Source organism: Phyllobates terribilis, unplaced genomic scaffold, assembly GCF_046119375.1.
Source record: "Phyllobates terribilis strain yellow unplaced genomic scaffold, ASM4611937v1 Scaffold_2__4_contigs__length_985480577, whole genome shotgun sequence".
NCBI classification, from domain to species: domain Eukaryota; kingdom Metazoa; phylum Chordata; class Amphibia; order Anura; family Dendrobatidae; genus Phyllobates; species Phyllobates terribilis.
In genome coordinates, this window is record NW_027362762.1 from 795,203,250 (window position 1) to 795,228,435 (window position 25,186).

The window sequence follows — 25,186 nt, forward strand, 5'->3', positions numbered from 1 at the left end:
TGAAGTCTTTTGTGGTAGTTATGGATGAGGTTCTTTAATTTCTCAGATGGTAAAGCTGCCCATTCTTCTTGGCAAAAAGCCTCCAGTTCCTGTAAATTCCTGGGCTGTTTAGCATGAACTGCGCACTTGAGATCTCCCCAGAGTGGCTCAATGATATTGAGGTCAGGAGACTGAGATGGTTACTCCAGAACCTTCACTTTGTTCTGCTGTAGCCAATGACAAGTCGACTTGGCCTTGTGTTTTGGATCGTTGTCATGTTGGAACGTCCAAGTACGTCTCATGCCCAGCTTCCGGGCTGATGAGTGCAAATTTGCCTCCAGTATTTGCTGATAACGTGCTGCATTGATCTTTCCTTCAACTTTTACCAAGTTTCCTATGCCTTTGTAGCTCACATATCCCCAAAACATCAGCGCTCCACCTCCGTGGTTTACTGTAGGAATGGTGTTCCTTTCATCATAGGCCTTGTTGACCTCTCTCCAAATGTAACGTTTATGGTTGTGGCCAAAAAGTTCAATTTTGGTTTCATCACTCCAAATTACCTTGTACCAGAAGTTTTGAGGCTTGTTTCTGTGCTGTTTAGCGTATTATAGGCAAGATACTTTGTGGCATTTGCACAGTAAAGGCTTTCTTCTGGCGACTTGACCATGCAGCGCATTTTTCTTCAAGTGCCTCCTTATTGTGCATCTTGAAACAGCCACACCGCTAGTTTTCAGAGAGTCCTGAATTTCAGCCGATGTTATTTGTGGGTTTTTCTTTGCATCCCAAACAATTTTCCTCGCAACTTGTGGCCGAAATTTTTGTTGGTCTACCTGACCGTGGTTTGGTTTTTACAGAGCCCCTGATTTTCCATTTGTTAATCACAGTTTGAACGCTGCTGTCTGGTATTATCAATTCCTTGGATATTTTTTTTATCCCCTTCCTGTGTTATACAGTTCAACTACCTTTTCCCGTAGATCCATTGACAATTCTTTCACTTTTCCCTTGACTCACAATCCAGAAACGTCAGTGGCTGGATGAAAGCTGCAAGAGTCTGTCTGGATCCCAGAAACTCCCTCAGCTTTTATGCACACACACTGATTACAAGCAAACAGGTCAGACGTGAGGATGTTACCTTTAGTAGCCATTCAAACCCATTTGTGTCAAATTCTGTGCAAAATCACCAGGGTATGTGAACTTTTGATCAGGGTAATTTGGATGTTTTTGGTTGTCATTAAAATTTAAAAAGAGAAAACACAGTAGTTTGACAATAAATGGCTTCACCCAACCAATAACCATGAGTGGAGAAAAAGTTTTTTGTTATCATTCATATTCTCTGAAACAAGGCCAAGAAAGGAAAAATTCTGCCGGGGTATGTAAACTTTTGAGCACAACTGTATATAATCAATATGGGTATCACCTCCAAAGTGGTATCCCTGCACTCCATGTGGGCTCAGGCGCTGATCTGATCAGTTGTCATGTGCCCCTAACAACCGCGGGTGGAGTCGCAATACACCTGTGGCTGTTAACATGTTAAATGCCGCTGTCAATCTCTAACAGCAGCATTTAACATCGTCGAGCCGGAAGCGCGTCACTAGTGCCGCCCATCAGTGCCTTTGTCACCTGGTCGCCGATGGGTTAACATGACAACGTGGGGTCTGCAGGAGACCCCTGTGGTTGTCATTGTCGGGATGCTATGAGTGCCGTCCAACGGTCGGTGCTCATAGCAAGTGACCATTATAGCTACACACAGCAGGACTGAAGCCCAGCTATATGTAACCCAAGCAATCAGAAGATCGCAGCTTCTAGTCTCCCATGGAGACTATTGAAGTAGGTAGAAAGTAAAACAAAAATGATTTTAAAAATATTTAAAAAATTAAAAAAATATAAAAGTTCAAATCACCCCCCTTTTGCCCCATTCTAAATAAAACAATAAAAAATCAAATATACACATATTTGGTATCGCTGCGTTCAGAATCACCTGATTTATCATTATCTAAAAATAATTAATCGGATTGGTAAACGGCGTAATGAGAAAAAAATCAAAACGCCAGAATTACAGTTTTTTGGTTGCCGCAACATAGCAATAAAATGCAACAACAGAGCGATCAAAAGATCGTATCTACCCCAAAATGGTATCAATAAAAACGTCAGCTTAGCATTCAAAAAATAAGCCCTCACCCAGCCCTAGATAACGAAAAATGGAGACGCTGCAGGTCTCGGAAAATGGCAACATTCTTTTTTTTTTTTTTTGCAAATTTTGGATTTTTTTTTCTTCACCACTTAAATAAAAAAGAACCTATACATGTTTGGTATCTACAAACTCGTAATTACCTGGGGAATAATAATGACAGGTCAGTTTTAGCATTAAGTGAACATGGTAAAAAAAAAAACAATTGTGGAATTTTTTTATTTTGTTTTCCCGTTTTCCAGTACACTATATTGTAAAACCAATGGTGTCATTCAAAATACAACTTGCCCCTCAAAAAATAAGGGTGTATAAGGGAAAAAAAACAAAAAAAAAGGAAAATTTCAGCCTACCATAGATATGCCATAAGGGTCCACTGGTGCACGGAAATCCTTGGTAGCAAATCCAGGGATGAGAAGCAGTATGAAGTAGATTAGAAAAACTCCAGCACCTTCTCCGTATCCATCACAATAGATGTAAAGTTAAAACGTCCATTTTATTAGTTCCATTAAAAAGTGCCATATGTAAGGCAGACCTTACGCGTTTCGAACCAAACAGAGGTTCTTAATCATAGGTTACATTGCTATAGTTAAAAGACATATATATACATATGGACTGAAAACAAAAGAGAAAATAGGGTGTAGACAACAAAGAACAGGAAGTTCATTAGTGAATGAAAATCCTCCTGAGGATAATTGTTCAGTAATATGCATAAATTAAAACTTATGTGCATGGTTTGCTAGCAAATTATGTACACCATTACAAAAAAGTATCAAAAAATGTACATTAGATCATTGTGAAAATTGAGACCGATTTAAGTTTAAGAATCCAGGAGCTTCTCTAGCTAAGAAAAGCTTGCCTCTATCTCCTCCATGTATTTGTCTTTGCACCTTATCTATACCAATAACCTTTAAGGCCCCGTCACACATAGCGACGCTACAGCGATCCCGACAACAATACGACCTGTCAGGGATCGTTGCTGCGTCGCTATGTGATCGCTGGTGAGCTGTCAAACAGGCAGGCTCACCAGCGATCAGGGGAGCAGCGACATCGTGGAAAGAATCTTTCCACGATGTCCTGCTCCTGGTTACCAGCCTGCTGAAGCAGGAGCAGGCTGGTAACCATGATAAACAGCGCGTTACTAGGTGCACATGACTAAATGACGTCAGCGCAGGTCCTTCAGTCCACCGCGGCAAGACAAAGACACGGAGGGCCATCAGAAGGTAAGTATAATATTTAATTTTTATTTTATTCTTTTTTTTACAGGTTCTATGGTACCCGGGTCTGGAGGAGAGTCTCCTGTCCTCTAGACCCGGGTACCATCCGCACATTGAAACGCATGGATTCCACATGTACATATACAGTGATGCGTAATCCATGCGTTCCAATGCAAGTCAATGGCGGTGAAAACGCAGCGCTTCCGCAAAATAATTGGTAGTGCTGCGTTTTTTTTCCGCAATGATAATCCGCAGCGGAAATTTCCACACCATGTGCATAGCACATGCGGATTATCATTGGGGAACATGGCAGGCCTTCTACCATGTGTTTTTTAAGCGTTTCTGCAGCGGAATTGCCACTGCGGAAACGCTTAAAAAACGCATAGTGGGCACACAGCCTAAGTGAGGAAAGATCACCACAGTGAAAATCAGAAAAATGTTTGCTGAGCCCTGACATGGAGGACTCACTGCCTTAGGATTCGGAGTCGCTCCTGCAACATGCTCTGCGATGCATCTTTTGAGCATGCGCCTAGTGCAACCCACATAAATTTTTTGCAAGATGTGCACAGTGCTTGATAAATGACATAGGTACTAGAGCAATTAATAAAGTGCTTGATATTATATACAGTATTTTGCCTGCCCTGTTAGTAAATGTCTGGGTCTTAAACATAAATTTGCAAATATTACACTTGGTGCCTCCACATTTATAGGATCCATTAATATGAAGCCATGTGTCTGACCTTGGGCTTTTGGTGGTCAAAAAACTTGGGAGACAATAAATTTCCTATACTAGGGGATTTTTTAGCAACAAAATTAATGCCTTCCATAAGGATGCTCTGAAGTGGATTGATCAGTTACTGCAGCCTATAGTTTTGGCCACTACACGATATATCAGGGATAGCAAGCATTTATATCTGCTTTGAAATCTTTTGAGTGGGAATGTAATGATAGATGGGTTACCACAGATATTGTGTCATTATTCACTAGCATCCTGCACCATCTCTCATTACAATCTGTAAAAGAATTAAATGAGTTTATACTAAATTTGATACAATTCTTACTTGAAATAGTTTTTTTTTTACTGTAGTGGAGATTTTTTTCTGCAAACCTGCAGTTGCCCCATGGGTGCGTCTTTTTCCCCATCATTAGCTAATTTATATGTAGCTTGGTGGGAATTATTTCATATTCACACTCTTGACAATCCTTTTTTGCCTTATGATTATGTCATCATGATCTGGTGTACCCCTGATGATGAGGCACTTTATATGCTATCCACATTTCTACAGTTTTTAAATGACAATACATTTAATTTACAATTTACCATCAACATCTGTCAAAATGAGACCGCCTTTTTGGATGTATATTTAACTGTAGACAGCAGCAATAACTGCATCCACAAATGTCTGTACAGAAAACCAACCAGTGGCAATGCGACGTTAATTTTAAACAGCTGTCATCCAGCACATACTATTAAAAACTTACCACTAGGTGAACACATTAGAGCCAGACATCTATGCTCTACGTGACACTGATATTGTCGATGGTCCGTTTAACCAAATCAACGTTTTCCAATTAAGGAATCCATACCCAAATGGACCCCTTATACCAATTTAAAACCAACTTCAAGGACCCCCAACCGCCAAGAGCCACAGTGACCCAAAACCAAACTAAAACCCCTTAACCAAATACGAACCTTAGGGCGGGCGGGACAACTCACCACCCTTGTGAGCGGGAAAATGTGACGCCCCTCTCCTCCCTGGCACTTAAAACTCCCCCGTTAAAACCCCTCCCAATGCTAATAGCCTTAGCCACTCCCTCCAACCCATTGTCATGCAGGCCTGCGTTCCAGCCTGCGGGGGAGGGGGTGGCTGTTCTCCGGCCTGTCCTTGACACTGGTATTGTCGATGGTCCGTTTAAACAAACCATCCAATATTAATACCCATCTTCCCGTGAAATTCCTTTACTTAACTAAAATAAGACCAAAACACCATATACATTGGGAAAAACTGGCCACAGCAGCCTTTATTTAAACAAAATTACATTGATAAGTAATTAATTAATACACAATGGTAGGAGGGTCCTTGAAGCTCCAAAGATCTGGTGATTAACATAAACCAACAATTAACACCAACTTGCCCCCAGCCGATACCCACTGGCTCGAGAGCACCACAACCCAACATGGGTTCCAAAAAATTACTTCCACTTCCCGGGCTCCGACATTCCCTGCCGTGAGACCCCCAAAACCAGGTCAGCAATCAACGTTTTCCAATTAAGGAATCCATACCCAAATGGACCCCTTATACCAATTTAAAACCAACTTCAAGGACCCCCAACCGCCACAACGAGGGCACTTTGAATATCTCAAATGCCCGAGACCCCCCCTGAACGAAAAGCTATGGTCCTCTCAATGCCGTCTTGTAACCCCAAAGCCCACATGTCAATACCTACTGCGTTCAAATGCACCCCATCCGCCAACCAAAATTCACCCTCTCCTCTCTCTAACTCAAAGTGCCGTACAGCAATCCCCCCATTCCTAGTAACAAAACTAGAGACTGCCCTATTAACTTTAATCCTGGCTTTATTGATTTTCTCCACTGACCTAGCCCTCCGCCAACATCTTCGAGGAACAATCTCCGACCAAACAATAAACAAGCCTGGAAATGCCACCCACAAACGCAACAAATCATATTTAACATCCCTTATCAACTCTCTAAAAGGGCGTGAACCTAGGTCGTTTCCCCCACGTGCAACACCAAAATGTCAGGTGACCTATCTAAACGCGCACTGTGATGTACCTCCTGCAGCACTCTGCACCAACTCATGCCTCTAAAGCCCAACCACCTAATCACAGCTGTTTCTCTGTCAAAACCGAGCTGCCTTCCTGCAGGCCTTATATCCGCCCTTAGTGCTCCCCAGTGCACGTAGGAGTGTCCCACCTGCCATAAATCAAACATTAAAGTTATATTTTACCCTGAGCCTGAGGTCTGATATAATTCTGATAACGCCTCGATTCCCAATGCCCAATCCGCTGTATAGTCTTCCCACTAAGACCACCAACAGCCGCTTCTGTTGCTGCTCCAATCCGAAACGAGTGCGACCCAAAACGGGCTGCATCTAACCCTAATGAATTTAAACACTTCCTAAATACCGCTATGAACTGATATCTGGACAAAAAGGAACCATCCTCGTGACACAATAATGGACCATCCTGCTTTGGTTCGGACTCCCTAAACAGTTGCAAGCATCTTAGCGGACACATAATGGAATTCCCAATTGCTCTCAAAACTACACGCCTCCCTTTTCCCAACTGGTCCGTTTTAGATTTCCTGATCCAAAATTCCACACCTCCTGAGGTACTAATCACATCTGCTGACAAAAGCCCCCCACCCACTGACCTGCTGGGTGACACGATCTCACCCAACCTCAATGCTCCAAAGAAGGCCAGGGAGAAGGCCAATCTAAAAAGACAGATTTCAAACCCGGAGCAACACACAGAAGGTAACACCCCCCCAATCTTTTCCAAAATGCCAAATGAAACCGGCCTCCTGGAGTCCTCTTGCCCTTTCCCCTTCCGAAACCCCTTCAAAGCCTGTTTGATCAAAAAACTTTTTGTGAAATCTCTCTGACCATGAAACTTAAAACTAAAAGCCAAAGCCGCCATAGTCCGAGAGATTTTTGCTACAGACCAACCCTCCTCAGCCCCTTGACTAATCCATGACAATAGTACGCCTAACTGATCATCATCCTGAGCCATAAGCCCGACTGTATTAAACAACCAATCTTCCCATAAATGCCAAATAGACTGATACGCTTCCCAAGTTCCCCCACCAACGATGACCTAATCAGCGACTCAGCAGCCCGCATACCACCTTCCAAAGCTCTGAAGGGCACTCCAGCCCCTTGTCTGCTGCCTCTGGTGCCAACTGCTGGAAGCGCTCCCACTGAAAACGAGAAAGTGAGTCAGCAATGGCATTCTGGACTCCCGGTACGTGATACGCTGTCACATAAGCATTCATGGAAAGGCAGGTCAGCACTAACTGTCGTAGAACCCTAATCACTGGAGGTGAGGATGCTGTAATGTTATTAATTGCACACACGACCCCCATGTTGTCGCAATTAAACCTCACCCTCTTATTTTGCAGTTCCCCCTTTCACAAATATATTGCCACCAAAATGGGAAAAATCTCTAATAGGGCTATGTTCTTTACCAATCCTGATGTTACCCACTCCTTAAGCCAACTGGATGCGCACCATCGACCTCTAAAGTACGCCCCAAAACCTGAAATTCCCGCCGCATCCGTGTACAACTCCAAAGCACAACTGTCCTGTACTTCCTCCATGAGCAATGAGCGTCCGTTATATTGCTCCAAAAATTTCTCCCACACTACCAGATCGTCTCTGTGTTCTGCCTACAAATGCATGTAATGATGTGGCAATTTTAGACCCGCCGTAGCGTTGGCTAACCGACGAGAAAAAATTTTCCCCATAGGAATAATGCGACATGCAAAATTAAGTTTCCCAAGAAGAGACTGCATTTCTCTCAAAGTCATCTTCTTTAACTTCCTAGCCCGTGCGACCTCTTCCTTCAAAGCCTTCACTTTCTCCTCAGGCAACCTAAATTCCCAATTCACTGAATCGATTACAATTCCTAAAAAACAAATGGTGGTAGTTGGACCTTCGGTCTTTTCTGGAGCCAAAGGCACTCCGAAACGCTCTGCTACCCACTGAGTCGCTCTCAGCAAAATTTCACAACATGAAGAATCGCCCGAACCGATGCACAGAAAATCATCCAGGTAATGTATAATGGATTCGAGCCCTGTCACATCCTGTACGACCCATTCCAAAAATGTGCTGAAAGCCTCAAACAAGGAGCAAGATAAAGAACATCCCATGGGCAAACATCTATCTACGAAAAACTCGCCCTCCCAGTAACAACCCAACAACCTAACACTTTCAGGATGAACGGGCAACAACCAAAACGCTGATTCCACATCGGTCTTAGCCAGCAATGCCCCTTTACCACACTGTCTGACCCACCGGGCCGCCTCATCAAATGATGTATAAACCACGGAACATAGTTCCGAATCAATCCCATCATTCACTGACTTTCCCCGCGGATAGGAAAAATGGTGAATGAGCCTAAACTTATTAGGCTCCTTTTTGGGCACTACCCCCAATGGCGATACTTCTAAATTCGAAAAAGGAGGATCGGCAAACGGACCGGCCATACGCCCCAAAGCTACCTCCTTTTGTAACTTAGCAGAAACCACCTCCGCATATTGATCTGCTGATCTAAGATTTTTCAACACCCGGGGGATCTCGAATGGAGGTGGAGGAATTTTAAAACCGTCAGCAAAACCTGATACTAACACTGCAGCTTTTTCCCTATCGGGAAACCTACTTAGATAAGGGAGCATCGCGATTAGTTTCACCAGCGTCTCCCCCTTGAGAATTGTTGGCCCCTGGCTTAGCCTTCTTTTTGAAACATCTGGCAGCACCGTGTGATGATCCACTGCAGTGCGAGCAAAGATGCTTTAACCTGCAGTTGGCCCCAAATTTACACTGGCCGTCGTTGAACTGCCAGCATAAGCCCGGTTTCTGTGTTCCCGCTTGCCCTGACGTGCCTCCGCTCCCCTGCATACTTGATTGACCCCCGGAATGGCCGGCAAAACCGGCCCCTCCATGAAAGGAATGCCCTAATCTAGAAGGAGCCATCACCCGTAACCAAAGGCCAATGTCCTTCTGATCCCATCTTATGGCAGGACGAATAGCTTTTCTCTGACGAAACTGCTCGTCATAACGAAGCCATTCTTGTCCTCCATAAGTTCTGTGAGCCTCCCCAATAGCATCCATATAGCAAAACAAGGGAGAGCAATTCTCCGGTGCTTTTTCACCTATTACGCTCGCCAAAATGGCGAATGCCTGCAGCCAATTAGTAAAAGTCTGCGGGATTAAGCGCCACCTTTTCTTTTCCTCCTCCTTCTTACTATCATCCTTCTTACTTTTTTCCAGGTTAAATTTCACCAGAGGCAAAAGAGAAAAAATTTCAACGTACTCATCTTTCCAAATTTTTTCCCTCACCTCTTTCTTGAGGTGTGCACCCAACGGACTCTCAAAACACGCGTAAACCTCGCCATGAGACCTATCATCCAAATGAATTCTACACTCTTTTTCTGTCTGCACTGACACCGAAACGGGCTCAGGCAATTGGCTCGCACCCCCAAGTCTATTACCTAAACTGTTCAGCCCGCCATTGCGGGCTCACCCATGCGGCTAAATGTCCCGAAACAGCACTACTACCCCTTTCCAAACGCAACAATAACTCCCTCACATTTGCTAAAACCTCACTCACACTCTCCCCAACCTGTTCCTGACTTGTACTCCCAGCCACTGACCCCCATTAGCACTTAAACCTGGGGATAAAAAATTCTGGGATAACAAACAAGACATAGAACCCAACTCACCGGGCTGCGGAGGAGCTGTGGTCCCCCCAGCCGATATTCCCGACTCCAGCCGTCCATCCCGACTTCCGACTCTTCCCGTTGGACCCTCTATCTCTTGAGGCCCGAGCACCGCCGCTGCACTGGATCCCGCCGACGCAGCCCTGTAAGGCCGAAAGTTACTGACATGCACTGGAGTTGAAGAAGGGCCAAAGGGTTGTGTATGTGGGGACATATTAATATCACCCGACCCCCTGTCCGCTCTGCCCACTGCCCGCAAGGTCTGTGTATTGGCATCCGGTCCTAAATTTAACGTTGCCCAAAGACCATCTGTAAGTGCCGGTAACAACACTTGCCTGTTATCACCGCCCGATTGCTGCCCATGGTGGATAATCCTGCCGTCTACTGTGTCTGAGGAGGCGGGCCGCCCGACCGGAGCATTGCCGATGCGACCCCCCGTGACGTCACTGGTGTTGAGAGGACTGGTGCGTGTAAGCCCCTGCCCGAACGCAGGCTGCGGCCTACTAACTGCCGCGTGACACGTGCTGGCAAGCGGATTCCTCCCAGACCGGGGCCTGCTGCTGCGCTTCCAGACCGGCACCCGGCCTGGAGTGTCCCCGGAGGGGCTCCTGCGCTGTGTCTGGGGAGCTAAATCAGGCGACAGCCTGGCAGGAGGCCGCGCCTGACGGGAACGCCGCTCAGGCTGCGCTGACACAGCCACCGTCCCCGCTCCCCTTCCGACGATCGCCGCTACCTGCTCTTCCAGCCAGCCTGCAGGGTGCAACTCTGCAGCCGCCCTCAGGGATTCAAACAGCTGCGCCGTGGACGCCATGAGGCATGCAGCACGATGTGGGGGAGACAACTCACCACCGTTGTGAGCGGGAAAATGTGACGCCCCTCCCCTCCCTGGCACTTAAAACCCCCCCCGTTAAAACCCCTCCCAATGCTAATAGCCTTAGCCACTCCCTCCAACCCATTGTCATGCAGGCCTGCGTTCAAGCCTGCGGGGGAGGGGGCGGCTGTACTCCGGCCTGTCCTGATGAGAGCTATATTCATGAATGTGACATACTGAAGCGCAGGTTTAAACATAGAGGTTAGTCAAATACACATATTTGCAGAGCCCGTAATATAGCCTTTCAGAAAACACAAGCATCTTTACTGGAGAGTAATACGGTATGTAAGAGAAATAAACAAGTTACTTTCTCCACAGCCTATAGTACAGACTATCAGGCTCTTACAGATTTAATTTGGAAATATGCTTGTATATTACATCAAAACAAAGCACTTCAGAGCATCCTTAACCCCTTTACAGCCTGTGGCATATTAGTACGCACCAGGCTGTCACCCCCTGTTCAGCGCGGGCTCCGGCGCTGAGCCCACACTGTACCGGGCACATGTCAGTTGATTATTACAGCTTACATGTGCCCTCAACAGCCGCAGGTGGAATCGTGATCCACCCGCAGCTGTTAACATGTTAAATGCCGCTGTCAATCTCTGACAGCGGCATTTAACATTGCCACGCCGGAAGGGCGTCACTTACCCCGTCCATCGGTGACCCCGTCACGTGATCGCGGGTCACTGATGGGTGGGCATGACAACCCTGGGTCTGCAGCAGACTCCAGTGGTTGTCATGTGCTGATCGCTATGAGCGCCACCTAGTGGTCGGCGCTCATAGCACAGGAGCATTTCTGCTACATAGAGGTGATCTGCTCATCACCTCTATTATGTAGCAGAGGCAATCAGACAAGTGCTGCTTCTAGTCTCCTATGAAGACTATTGAAGCATGCAAAATGTGTAAAAAAAATGTTTTTAAAAATATTACAAAAATTTAAAAAATGTAAAAGTTTAAATCACCCCCCTTTCTCCCCATTCAAAATAAAATAATAATAAAAAAAAACACATACATAAATTTGGTATCACCCGATCTATCAATATAAAAAAAGAATTAATCCAATCAGTAAACGGCGTAACGAGAAAAAAATTCTAAACACCAGAATTACTTTTTTTGGTCGCCGAGACATTGCAATAAAATGCAATAACGGGCGATTAAAACATCATATCTACCCCAAAATGGTATCAATAAAAACTTCAGCTCGGCGCGCAAAAAATAAGCCCTCACCCGGCCCCAGATCCCAAAAAATGGAGACGCTACGGGTCTTGGAAAATGGCGCCATTTTTTTATTTTTACTGCAAACTTTGGAATTTTTTTTCACCACTTAAATAAAAAAGAACCTATACATGTTTGGTGTCTACAAACTCTTAATGACCTGGAGAATAATAATGGGAGGTCAGTTTTAGCATTCAGTGAACGTCGTAAAAAAAATAACAAAAATCTGTGGTATTGCACTTTTTTTGCAATTTCACCGCACTTGGAATCTTTTTCCCGTTTTTACGTACATGATATGGTAAAACCAGTAATGTTGTTCAAAAGTACAACTCGTCCCACAAAAAATAAGCCCTCACACGGCCATATTGACCAAAAAATAAAAATGCTATGGCTCTGGGAACAAGGGGAGCAAAAAAGGAAAATGCAAAGACGGAAAATCCCAGGGTTGCGAAGGGGTTAAGGAAGGCATTAATTTTGTTGCTAAAAAATCCCCCAATATAGGAAATGTATTATCTCCAAGTTTTTTGTCCACCAAAAGCCCAAGGTCAGACACATGGCTTCATATTAGTGGATCCTATAAATGTGGAGGCACCAAGTGTAATATTTGCAAATTTATGTTTAAGACCCAGACATTTACTGACAGTGCAGGCAAAATATATAATATCAAGCATTTTATTAATTGCTCTAGGACATATGTCATTTATCAAGCACTGTGCACATCTTGCAAAATTTTTTTTTGTGGGTTGCACTAGCCGCATGCTCAAAAGACGCATCGCAGAGCATGTTGCTGGAGCGACTCCGAATCCTAAGGCAGTGAGTCCTCCATGTCAGGGCTCAGCAAACATTTTGTTGATTTTTACTGTGGTGATCTTTCCTCACTTAGGCTGTGTGCCCACTATGCGTTTTTGTAGCGTTTTTGCAGCGTAAACGCTTGTAAAACCGTCTGCCATGCAAAGCAATGTGAATTCGGATTGCACTAATTAGCGAGCCGAATTCGCATTGCTTTGAAAAACGCAGCATGACCATTTCTACCGCGATTACGCTGCAGCGTAATCGCGGTGCGTGTGGTACCCAGGATGAAGAGGAGACTACAACTCCTCTTCATCCCGGTTACCACGAGGTGAAAAAAAGAAACAAAAAAGTTAAAAATAAAAAAAAAACTGTATACTCACCTCTACGGTCTGCTCCCGGCGGCCTCCTCTCTCCTCAGCGTCCCGCAGTGTACTTGCAGGACCTGCGGTGACGTCATTTAGTCAGCTGATGGTCACGCGACCACTGCCTTCAGCGGTCAGGTGATGGTCGCGTGACCATCAGCTGACTAAATGACGTCACCGCAGGTCCTGCTAGTACACCGCGGGACGCTGAGGAGAGAGGACGCGGGCGGGAGGAGACTGGAGAGGTGAGTATACAGGTTTTTTTATTTTTAACTTTTTAATTCTTTTTTTTTTTTTTTTTTTTTTTTTTACTATAGATGCAGCATTTAAAGCATCTAAGTTGGTCACACAGTATAAATCCATGCCGTTTGCATGGATTTATATTGTGTGATCAACTTGTCAAGCACTTTTCCAAGTGATGCTCAAAATCGCTTGGAAAAGTGCTTGAAAAAACGCATGCGAAAACGCTTCTCTGGCAGAAAAAAATGCATGTAAACCTGCATGCTTTTTTTTCTGCCAGAGAGAGGCAAAAACGTTCTGCATCAAATCTGCTACGTGGGCACATAGCCATAGGCTGTGTGCCCACGATGCTTTTTTTAAGCTTTTCTGCAGCGGCAATTTCGCTGCAGAAACGCTTAAAAAACGCTTGGTAGAAGGTCTGCCATGTTCCCCAATGATAATCCGCATGTGCTGTGCACATGCTGCGGAGATTTCCGCTGTGGATTATCATTGCGGAAAAAAACGCAGCACTACCAATTATTTTGCGGAAGTGCTGCGTTTTCACCGCCATTGACTTGCATTGGAAAGAATGGATTCCGCATCACTGCATTTGTACAAGCGCATTCCATGCGTTTCAATGTGCGGATGGTACCCAGGTTTGGAGAAGAGGAGACTCTCCTCCGGACCCGGGTACCATAGAACCTGTAAAAAAAAGAATAAAATAAAAAATAAATATTATATTTACCTTCTGATGGCCCCCGGTGTGCTTGTCTTGACTTGCCGGCAGATCACGGTGGACTCAAGGACCTGCCATGATGTAATTTAGTCATGTAACGGGTTACTCGACCGCTGACGTCAGCAGGTCCTTCAGTGTACCGTGAGCTGCCGGCAAGCCGAGATGCATCGAATAAAGACTCCGGGGGCCATCATGAGACGGTAAGTATAATATTTATATTTTACCATTCTTTTACGGTCACACTTTATAAATCCATGCCGCTTGCATGGATTTATATAGTGTGACCAAGTTGTCAAGCACTTTCCAAGTGATGCTAAAATCGCATGTGAAGAACACTTCATTTCCGCATGTCCCTGGCAGGAAAAACGCATGTACAATCCGCATGCGTTTTCTCTGCCAAGGAGATGCAGAAACGCTCAGGAAAAAATCCAGAGCATTTCTGCATCGTGGGCACATAGCCTCAAGGTTATTGGTATAGATAAGGTGCAAAGACAAATATGTGGAGGAGATAGAGGCAAGCTTCTCTTAAGCCCCCGTCTCACATAGCGAGATCGCTAGCGAGATCGCTGCTGAGTCACGGTTTTGGTGACGCAACAGTGGCCTCACCAGCGATGTCGCTATGTGTGACACTTTGCAGCGATCAGGCCCCTGCTGTGAGGTCGCTGATCGCTGCGAAATGTCCTGGACCATTTTTTGGTCTTTGCCCTCCCGCTGGTCAGCACACATCGCTGTGTGTGACCAGCGGGACCAGCGATAACAACATGTTTAGCCCTCATTATAGATACTTTTTATCTGATATATTTTTTCAGGTTTTTGGTTGTAGCACCTTTCTATTCACGGTGTGTTTATACACCATATGGGCATCTAGCAACATACAAGTTTTTATATATTATTAATAAAAGTTATATTTTATATGCACTTTTATGCTACATTAACTTGAGATTTCCATAACAAGTCTCTGGCCTGTGCTATTTTGTCTTTGTTGTCTCCACCCTATTTTCTCTTTTGTTTTCAGTCCATATGTATATATATGTCTTTTAACTATAGCAATGTAACCTATGATTAAGAACCTCTGTTTGGTTCAAAATGCGTAAGGTCTGCCTTACATATGGCGCTTTTTAATGGAACTAATAAAATGGACGTTTTAACTTTACATCTCTTGTGATGGATATGGAGAAGGTGCTGGAGTTTTTCTAATCTACTTCTTACCTCAAAAAATAAGCCCTCACACGGCCATATTAACGGAAAAATAAAATTATGGCCCTGGGAAGAAGGAGAGCAAAAAACGAAAATTCAACGTAAAAACCCAAGGTCGCTAAGGGGTTAAAGTGCAGACTCTCATCTTTAATCTGAGGGGATACACATCCAAATTGGAGTAGTGGTTTAGGAACTACAGCTCTTTAATATGTAGCTGCCTCTTTTTCAAAGGACCAAAAGTTATTGGACAATTATCTCAAAAGCTCTTTAATGGGCTGTATGGGCATTTGCATTTGAAAGCTGTTGCTGTGAACCCACAGTCAAAGAAGCTCTCAATGGAAGAGAAACAGACCATCATTAAGCTGAAAATAAAAGAAGAAATCCAGCAGAGAAAGCAAAATTGTTAGGAGTGACAAAATCAACAGTTTGGTACATTCTGCAAAAAGAAGAGCACACTAGTGAGCTTGGAAACTCAGAAAGGTCTGGATGTCCATGGAAAACCGTGGTGGATGATCGCAGAATTCTTCCCACAGTGAAGAAAAACCCCTTCGTTGTGAAAAACACCTACTTCCAGAAGAGTGTTTTTCACTTGGGTGAATGTTGTATTCACCCAAGTGAAAAACACTCTTCTGGAAGTAGGTGTTTCAGTATCTAAGTCTTCCTTAAAGACAAGACTCCTTGAGAGCAAATATAGTAGGAAGCATTCTTTGGACAGATGAGACTGAGATCAATCTATACAAGAATGATGGAAAGAAGAAAGTATGGAGGATGCTTGGAACGGCTCATGATCCAAAGCACACCACATCCTCTATAAAACATGGTGGAGGCAGTGTGATGGCATGGGCATGTATGGCTTCCCATGGCACTGGGTCACTAGTGTTTATTGATGATGTGACACAGGACAGAAGCAGCCGGATGAATTCTGAAGTGTACAGGGCGATACTTACTGCTCAGATTCAACCAAATGCAGCAAGGCTGATTGGACGGCGCTTCACAGTACAAATGTACAATGACCCCAAATGTACTGCAAAAGCAACCCAGGAGTTTTTTAAGGCACAAAAGTGGAATATTCTGCAATGGCCGAGTCAATCACCAGATCTCAACCCCATTGGGCAGCATCTCATATGCTTGAGACAAAACTTAAGGCAGAAAGACTCACCAACAAGAAACTGCTGAAGTCAGCTGTAGTAAAGGCGGCAAAGCATCACAAAGAAACCCAGCGTTTGGTGACGTCCATGGCTTCCAGACTTCAGGCAGTCATTGCCCTCAAAGTCTCCTCTACAAGGTATTAAAAATGAAAATGAAAAGTTACTGCTAATTTGTCCACTTACTTTTGAGCCCCATGAAATGAGGTAGAAAAATGGTTGCAATTCCTAAATGTTTCACAGGATATGTTTGTTCAACGCCTCCAATTAAACCTGAAAGTCTGCACTTCAATTGTATCTCAGTTGTTTCATTTTAAATAAAAAATAGTGGCCTGCAGAGCCCAAATCATGAAGATTCGGTCACTGTCCAAAAATTACTGGACCTAACTGTACATGATCCATAAAATTTGATATAATCACTTGCCATATACAGAGATCTTTTTTACATGTAATGTTAATGCCGCTGATCCCCTGACTCTTGCATTATTTTTCTTTTGTTCCTGTACTTCTCCATTTCTGAAGAAACAAAAAATGGGCAGATTCAGGAGAACAGCGATATTTTTTTTAAAAATGGCAAGTTTCCTTTAAAGGGAACCTATCACCAAAAAAAAACGCTATTAACCTGCAGATATTGGGTTAATCTACAAGTTAATAGCATTATTATGCTGCCTGATGCCTGCATGTAGGAGAATGCTGTGAGGAGAAAATAAACTTTATTCTCCCCAGCAGTGTTCCTGTTTCAGTCATGGGGGCGACACTGGCGCGGGTTCAGTCACCACTCTGAGAATACAGAGAGCCATTGTCAGTCAGGGCCGGGGGCGCAGCTTCAGTCATGGGGGCGACACTGGCGCGGGTTCAGTCACCACTCTGAGAATACAGAGAGCCAGTGTCAGTCAGGGCCGGGGGCGCAGCTTCAGTCATGGGGGCGACACTGGGGCGGGTTCAGTCACCACTCTGAGAATACAGAGAGCCAGTGTCAGTCAGGGCCGGGGGCTCGACTTCAGTCATGGAGGCGACACTGGCACGGGTTCGGTCACCACTCTGAGAATACAGAGAGCCAGTGTCAGTCAGGGCCTGGGGCGCAGCTTCAGTCATGGGGGCGACACTGGCGCGGGTTCAGTCACCACTCTGAGAATACAGAGAGCCAGTGTCAGTCAGGGCCGGGGGCGCAGCTTCAGTCATGGGGGCGACACTGGCACGGGTTCAGTCACCGCTCTGAGAATACAGAGAGCCAGTGTCAGTTAGGACCAGGGCGCGGCTTCAGTAATGGGGGCAGCGCTGGCACTGGTTCAGTCACCACTCTGAGAATACAGAGAGCCAGTGTCAGTCAGGGCCGGGGGCACGGCTTCAGTCATGGGGGCAGCGCTGGCACTGGTTCAGTCACCACTCTGAGAATAAAGAGAGCCAGTGTCAGTCAGGGCCGGGGGCGCGGCTTCAGTCATGGGGGCGACACTGGCGCGGGTTCAGTCATCAATCTGAGAATACAGAGAGCCAGTGTCAGTCAGGGCCGGGGGCTCGACTTCAGTCATGGGGGCGACACTGGCGCGGGTTCAGTCATCAATCTGAGAATACAGAGAGCCAGTGTCAGTCAGGGCCGGGGGCGCGGCTTCAGTCATGTGGACGACACTGGCGCGGGTTCAGTCACCAATCTGAGAATACAGAGAGCCAGTCTCAGTCAGGGCCGGGGGCGCGGCTTCAGTCATGGGGGCGACACTGGCACGGGTTCTGTCACCAATCTGAGAATACAGAGAGCCAGTGTCAGCCAGGGTCGGGGCGCAGCTTCATTCATGGGGGCGACTCTTGTCCGGGTTCAGTCACCAATCTGAGACTACAGAGAGCCAATGTCAGTCAGGGCCGGGGGCGCGGCTTCAGTCATGGGGGCGACACTGGCACGGGTTCAGTCACTACTCTGAGAATACAGAGAGCCAGTGTCAGTCAGGGCCAGGGGCGTGGCTTCAGTCATGGGGGCGACACTGGCGCGGGTTCAGTCACCACTCTGAGGATACAGAGAGCCAGTGTCAGTCAGGGCCGGGGGCGCGGCTTCAGTCATGGGGGCGACACTGGCGCGGGTTCAGTCACCACTCTGAGAATACAGAGAGCCAGTGTCAGTCAGGGCCGGGGGCGCGGCTTCAGTCATGGGGGCGACAATGGCGCGGGTTCAGTCACCACTCTGAGAATACAGAGAGCCAGTGTCAGTCAGGGCCGGGGGCGCGGCTTCAGTCATGGGGGCGACACTGGCGCGGGTTCAGTCACCACTCTGAGAATACAGAGAGCCAGTGTCAGTCAGGGCCGGGGGCGCGGCTTTAGTCATGGGGGTGACACTGGTGTGGGTTCAGTCACTGCTCTGAGCATACCAGAGCAGTGGTGGCAACCGTGCCCCGGCATTAAGGCCAACTGTCAGTCAGGGCCAGGGGCACTGTTACAGCCGCCTCTCTATATACTCAGAGCGGTGACTGAACCGGCGCCGTGACAGGAACGCTGCTGGGGAGAATAAAGTTAATTTTCTCCCCGCAGCGTTTGGCTACATGCAGGGGGCGGGTAGCATAATAATGCTATTAACCTGCAGATTGGCCCCATGTCTGCAGGCTAAGAGCGTTTTTTTCTGGAGACAGGTTCCCTATTATATTGTTTTATGTCATAGAATTAATGAATTACACTGTGTTCCAAATTATTATGCAAATAATATTTTCTCAGATTTTCCCAAATTACCTATATGAATTGCAGTCATTGTAATTTTCCAGTCAAATAACTATTAGAGTACAATTGAAAGGTTTTTGTACAAACTGCCTATGATGATCTCGATGGTCCAGATGGATGGAGTGGAGGATGGCTGGTTGATGGACACCCCATGCAAACACGGCTACGGCGCTAACAAGGAGGAAGTGGAGTAATGTTTTGGGCTGGAATCATGGGGAGAGAGATTGTCGGCCCCTTTAGGATCCCTGAAGGGGTAAAGATGAACTCCATAATGTATGTTGAGTTTCTCAAACAGCACTTCCTTCCATGGTTCAAGAAGAAGAACCGTGTATTCTGCAGCAAGATCATTTTCATGCATGATAATGCACCGTCTCATGCTGCACATAACACATCTGCATCTCTGGCTGATATGGGCATAAAAGGGGACAAACTTATGGTGTGACACCCATGCTCCCCTGACCTCAACCCCATTGAGAACCTCTGGAGCATCATCAAAAGGAGTGTCTATGATGGCGGGAGGCAGTTAACATCTAAGCAACAGCTCTGGGAGGGTATTCTGTCCTCATGCAAAACAATTGAAGCAGAAACCATCCAAAACCTGATAAATTCAATGGACGAGAGAGTTCAGAAGCTCCTTTCAAACAAGGGGTCCTATGTGCAAATGTAACATCACCTAGAATAAAGTTTTGAGTTGAAAACGGTTTGATTTCAGTTTGTAATAACCTGCTAATGCTTATAATTTCAAAAATGACCATTTTTTTGTTCTTTATTAAAATGAAAAGGTTGAAAACTCTGCTGTGCATAATAATTTGGAACATGCATTTTGAGTGCAGTTTGAGTGTTTTATTTTGTTAAAAATATACTGTTATCATAGGCAGTTTGTACAAAAACCTTTCAATTGTACGCTAATAGTTATTTGACTGGAAAATTACAATGACTGCAATTCATATAGGTAAGTTGGGAAAATCTGAGAAAATATTATTTGCATAATAATTTGGAACACAGTGTAGAATATCAAGAGAGAGAATGAATTTAAATGATTGTGGTTTCTTATTGGGTCTGAATCAAGAGAAACTATTCTGTATAAAAACTCCAATGAATTTTAGAAGGATCCAATGTAAATTGATAAAAGGAAATAACCCTTTGACCACGACTCCACTATCAGTATTTGGTCAGTATTTGGTCAGTATTTTTTCTCAGGAGTGGGAGCCAAAATCAGGTGAGGAACAATCAGAGAAAAGGTATAATAGAAACAAGTCGCCAATTCTGCATTTATCACCCACTTCTGGTTTTGGCTCCGACTCCTGAGAAAAAATACTGACTGAATACTGACCAAATACTGATAGTGGGGCCGTGGGGCCTTCCATGACTAGTAGTATCCACAGTCTTATTGTAAAGCCTTGTTTAACGCCGGACAATTTTATTTCCATGAGTGTTTAAAATTTTCAAATGTGTAATCTTTGTTCTGCCTCTTTTATCCTTTATATTTTAATGCAATATTGAATATATACTTTACTCTTATTAGGTTCAGCCTAGTTTGGTTGAGACATTATACAGATACAAAGCAGACCTTGAGATCGTCTTCAACATAATTGACAAGGATCACTCAGGTATTTTTGTTAATTTAAGTGATAACTTAAATGTGTCATATGACATGGCTTTTTCGATGTTTCTTGACAGCGACAGATATGACTGATAAATAAAATAATGATACTGTATATTCATATCCAACTACTTTTAAAAGTATAAATAGTATAATAAGTATAAAATCTCCATTATTTAAAGAGGTTGGCCTATGAACATGTACCATCTATTCATAACATACTATAGGTGATAAATATATTATTCCTAGGGGCTTTGTCGGGGCTTTTGTCTGAAGCCCTGAAAACAGAATTTAGGCATATTCGCCAACGGGGCCATTGATTTTAACTTCTTTCCGATATCCGCTGTACATGTATGGCGCAAGATGGCAGCGGGTGTATGGAGTGGGGTTGTAGGGTGACACAAAGCCATGATCTTCCTCTGACATTCGTGGCTGGAGCGGGTCTTTTACAATTTTCAGATTTTTTTTTTCTAACACTAAAATAAAACTGGACAAGTTTGGTATCACCGCAATTGTACTGATGAGGAGAATCATGGTGCCAAGTCATTTTTACCACAAAATGTACGCCGTAAAATTTATTCTCCATTTTTTTTTGCAATTTCACCATGCTTGGAATTTTTTCCAGTTTTCCTGTACAGTATGTGTTAAAATGAATCGAGTCGTTCAAAAGTACAACGTATCCCGCAAAAAACAAGCCCTCACAGGTCTGTGAAGATAGGAAAATATAAAAGCTATGGCTTTTGAAAGAAGGGGAGGAAAAAAATGAAAATGCAAAAATGGAAATTGGTAATTTTGGGAAGGGGTTAATAAAGCAGACACAGTCATTCCATGCTTTGTCTGACCTCACTTTTGGCAGTATCCACCTTTTTGAGGCGGGCACATCCGCGCAGTCAACCACGCTTTTGTACCCACTTCAAAAAAAAAACACTGCCGAAATTTAGGTCAGACAGAGCATGAAATGACTCCGTTTTATAAAAGTCAAAGGCACCTTCGGCAGATGTGCCTGCATCCCATTTTTTAGGGTTTCAGACGGAAGTCCTGATGTAGCCATTGATGTATATAGCCATAGATAGCCAAGTACAGCGACAGAGAGCTTGAGTTGTAGATCAACATCTGACAGCTCATGAACTGGTCTGAACTTAGCCTTCAAATGGATGTAATATAGAAATCAGTCCAACATTGGTATGGTTTGCTTTCCAATCTAAGATAGTCCTATAGATACATATGGAATATGAGATGCCAACCCCTTCTTGGTGAACCTTTTATTATCTTAGCACAAGTTTCATAAATCAGCATGGACAGGCACAAACTGTACGACACCATCACTGATAGAATACAATAAGTCTAACATCTGTTCATTGTATAATTGAAATCAAACTTCCTATTGTATGCAATATTTTTAGGATCTGACGAATATGAGGGCTCTAATTTAATACCTTTTTTTAGGTTTAATATCCATTGATGAATTTCGTCAGACATGGAAGCTTTTCACCTCCCACCTTCATATCAGCATAGATGATGCGACTATAGATGACTTGGCCCATAGCATAGATTCCAACAAGGATGGTAGCATTGACTTTAATGAGTTTTTGGAAGCTTTTCAAGTAGTTCACAAATTTGAAAGGAAGGATAATAACAAAAGATGAAAGCTGTTATACTAATACGAGAAGAATTTCCCGGTCAATACCGCCTACAGGCAGTTGATTGTCTCTAAACATTACAGTCAATGGTCTTTCTCAGCATGATGCGTGCCCTGCCAATAGCAAAGGATGGCAATGCTTGTCAGCGGTGATGAAGGAGAAGAGAATTATTTACAATCATGGAGCAAGAGTCAATGATTGAACATAGGAGGACTTCATAAATGACACTGAAATATTCTACAGTGGACTGCTACGTTGGATTTTTGAAAAAAAAAAAAAAAGCAAATATTTAATACCAGGTTAATAAAGATTATATAGAAACTAAAGGCTGTCACTTAAAGGGTAACTGTGCTTTCAAGTAACTTTTCAGAATAAGTGTCCTGTGTATGTACATGAGGAATATCACTATTTCTGGCCATTACTTGACTTATATTCTGCATTTTCACCAGTTTTCCCCTCTGCATGCTATATCTCTAACTTGCAATCCATTCTGAGCTGGGGCAGGAGAATAACGGCAGTGATATCTCCTATATGTATCAGATCAGCACAGGTGGTGGGGGGATCCTGCTTATCATTCACTTTTTAGCTCACAGAGATAAGTTGCAGCAACATGGAGGACATTGTACAACAGAGCTGAGCAGTCTTGATCTGACTCAACCTCTGATGTGAGGTAAAACACTTGGTATAGAGCTCTGCACGATGTCTTTCGATCTGCCTCTGTCTGTTCCCTCCTTCCGCCCCTCTTCATGGAGGAAAATGGGGAGCATCACATGACCCCAGCAATCATCTCCTCTGAGCAAGACGGACTTCAGATGCTATTTCACATTTAATGACAAGTGTTAAGTAGGCAGGGAGGAGGGAAAGAAGTGTCTGATAAATGGGGAAGGAAGCTGATTTCTCTGATAAGATACATTATAAAGTTTCATATAATCACTTGTACTTTTTATTTGTGCAAAGATTGGTGAAAGTACAGTTCCTTTTTAGTTGAAATACTGACAAAGTTCAAATAATGACAAAATATATGAAAACATTAATATTGAGAAACATTTATATTCTCCTAACTGGTTTCCAACTTTGAGAGATATATGCATGAAGCACAGAATGGCTTTTTGAGTACGGTATATGGGGATCTTTTCTCAATTATGAACCAGTGGAAGAAAATATGTATTTATTTTATTTAGACATAGATGAACATTTTAATAAAAAGATATTTAACAATAATGTAACGTTACAAACCTACATGTGTGACACACAAACTACATTGTTTGTAAAATATAACATTTATTAGTCAATATACTAAAAGCCACATAATAGAGATAAAATAGGGAAAGGTAACACAAACAAAAGGACACAGGGGTGGATACCAGCTATCACAGAGTTTACATACAACAAATCAATTCATTAGGACCAACATAGATATACTGCAAGTATTTAAATAAAGACCACAGTAAAGTGCATAGTGCTAGTTGTATAGTTCCACAAAAGTATATATATAATAATGCAGCATAAATGTGGTGTGCAGCAATAAAACATGTATGGAGTGACAGAGCTTATACTGACCCGTGTGACCAGAATCCGACAAGCGTTTCGCCAGGAGCTTTGATGAGGATAATGTAACGTTTTAAATAGGAAGTTTAAAAAAAAATCATACTGTAGAAATGCTATTTATTAGAGTTGGTGTGAATCAATTCGCAGGACGTGGTCCATCGGCCGCATCGGTGATCTGTGGCCAGTGGATGGGAGGCCTGACGTCATCCTTGGCTTTTCTTTAGATTAGCTGACCTAGCTCAACTTTGTTGTTGAGGCATGACATACACGAGGCATCGTGCCAGGCTGGCTAATTAAAAGAAGAGCCACAGATGCCATCAGGTAAGAGGCGGTTCTCAGGCCGCCCATCCAGTGACCACAAATTACTGACATGGCCGATAGACCGGGTCCTGCAAATCGATTTGAACCATCTTTATTATTTATCTTAAATAAAAACTGACTGTTTGACAAATGTATGTCTAGTTTTTCGTAATTTAAGCTACAAATTGTTCAGTTTGACAATTTGAACAGAATTTAACAATAAACTTAAACATTAAATAAGATATAGAAATGTAAAAATAAATCAAACATATTTTAGCCTTTTAATTGTTCAATTCCCATCTCCGCTAAATTTTTTTATGGTAGAAAACGAATAGACCATATTATAGTCAATGAGTTCCATCAAGAGCTATTTGTGTTTCTTCATTCAACAGACTAATTCCCTGCATGTGTTTTAGTTTTCTGTTCTTATAATGGAACCGAAAAATGTAATTCTCTTCTTTAATTCTGCGAACCAAATGTAAAATATTCATTTTCTAGAGAAATTTTAAATTGAAGTCACAACATTACCCATTTTTCCTAAGTTGCTTGTGCCAGTTATCCATAGGATAAGGGATAACTTCCTGATCACTGGGACACTTAGTGATGGCAAGAAATTGACTCTGGATCCCAAGAATATCGCTCAGCAAAGCCCCATTTACAATAGAGCGGAGGAGCACATGCTTTACCACCACTCCATTCATTGCCATTGTCTCAGCTATTTTTGGCCAACAAAAGTATCCAAGCACTGTACTCCCACAATCCCATAGTCAATGAATGGAGTGGTGCTTGTGCATTCACACCCCATTGAAGATAGGCTGGTTTTGAGATTTTTGGGAGGTTCCAGCAGATCGTTAAGCTATGAATAGATGAGAATTTAAAATTTTGAGAATATTTCAAATACATTAAGAAAATTAATAAAAAGTGCATTGTAAATTGTCAGCTTGTGGTGACATTTTTTCTTTTACGTCATTGTGTACATGCTTTTTTTTCCGAGTCCTAAGTGAAAGCCATATCCAAAG

General features: G+C 43.7%; 1 protein-coding gene across 1 annotated transcript in view; it reads left to right on the plus strand.

Moving 5' to 3' along the window:
* The window catches only part of PPEF1 (protein phosphatase with EF-hand domain 1), a 61,850-nt gene extending 37,747 nt beyond the window's left edge, over nucleotides 1-24,103 (plus strand). Inside the window, exons 16-17 of the mRNA XM_073670736.1 lie at nucleotides 20,602-20,686; nucleotides 22,126-24,103. Of these exons, the coding sequence (XP_073526837.1) occupies nucleotides 20,602-20,686; nucleotides 22,126-22,325 (285 nt within the window). The 3' untranslated portion in view covers nucleotides 22,326-24,103. The remainder of the gene's footprint in view (nucleotides 1-20,601; nucleotides 20,687-22,125) is intronic.
* Nucleotides 24,104-25,186: the final 1,083 nt, after the last annotated feature.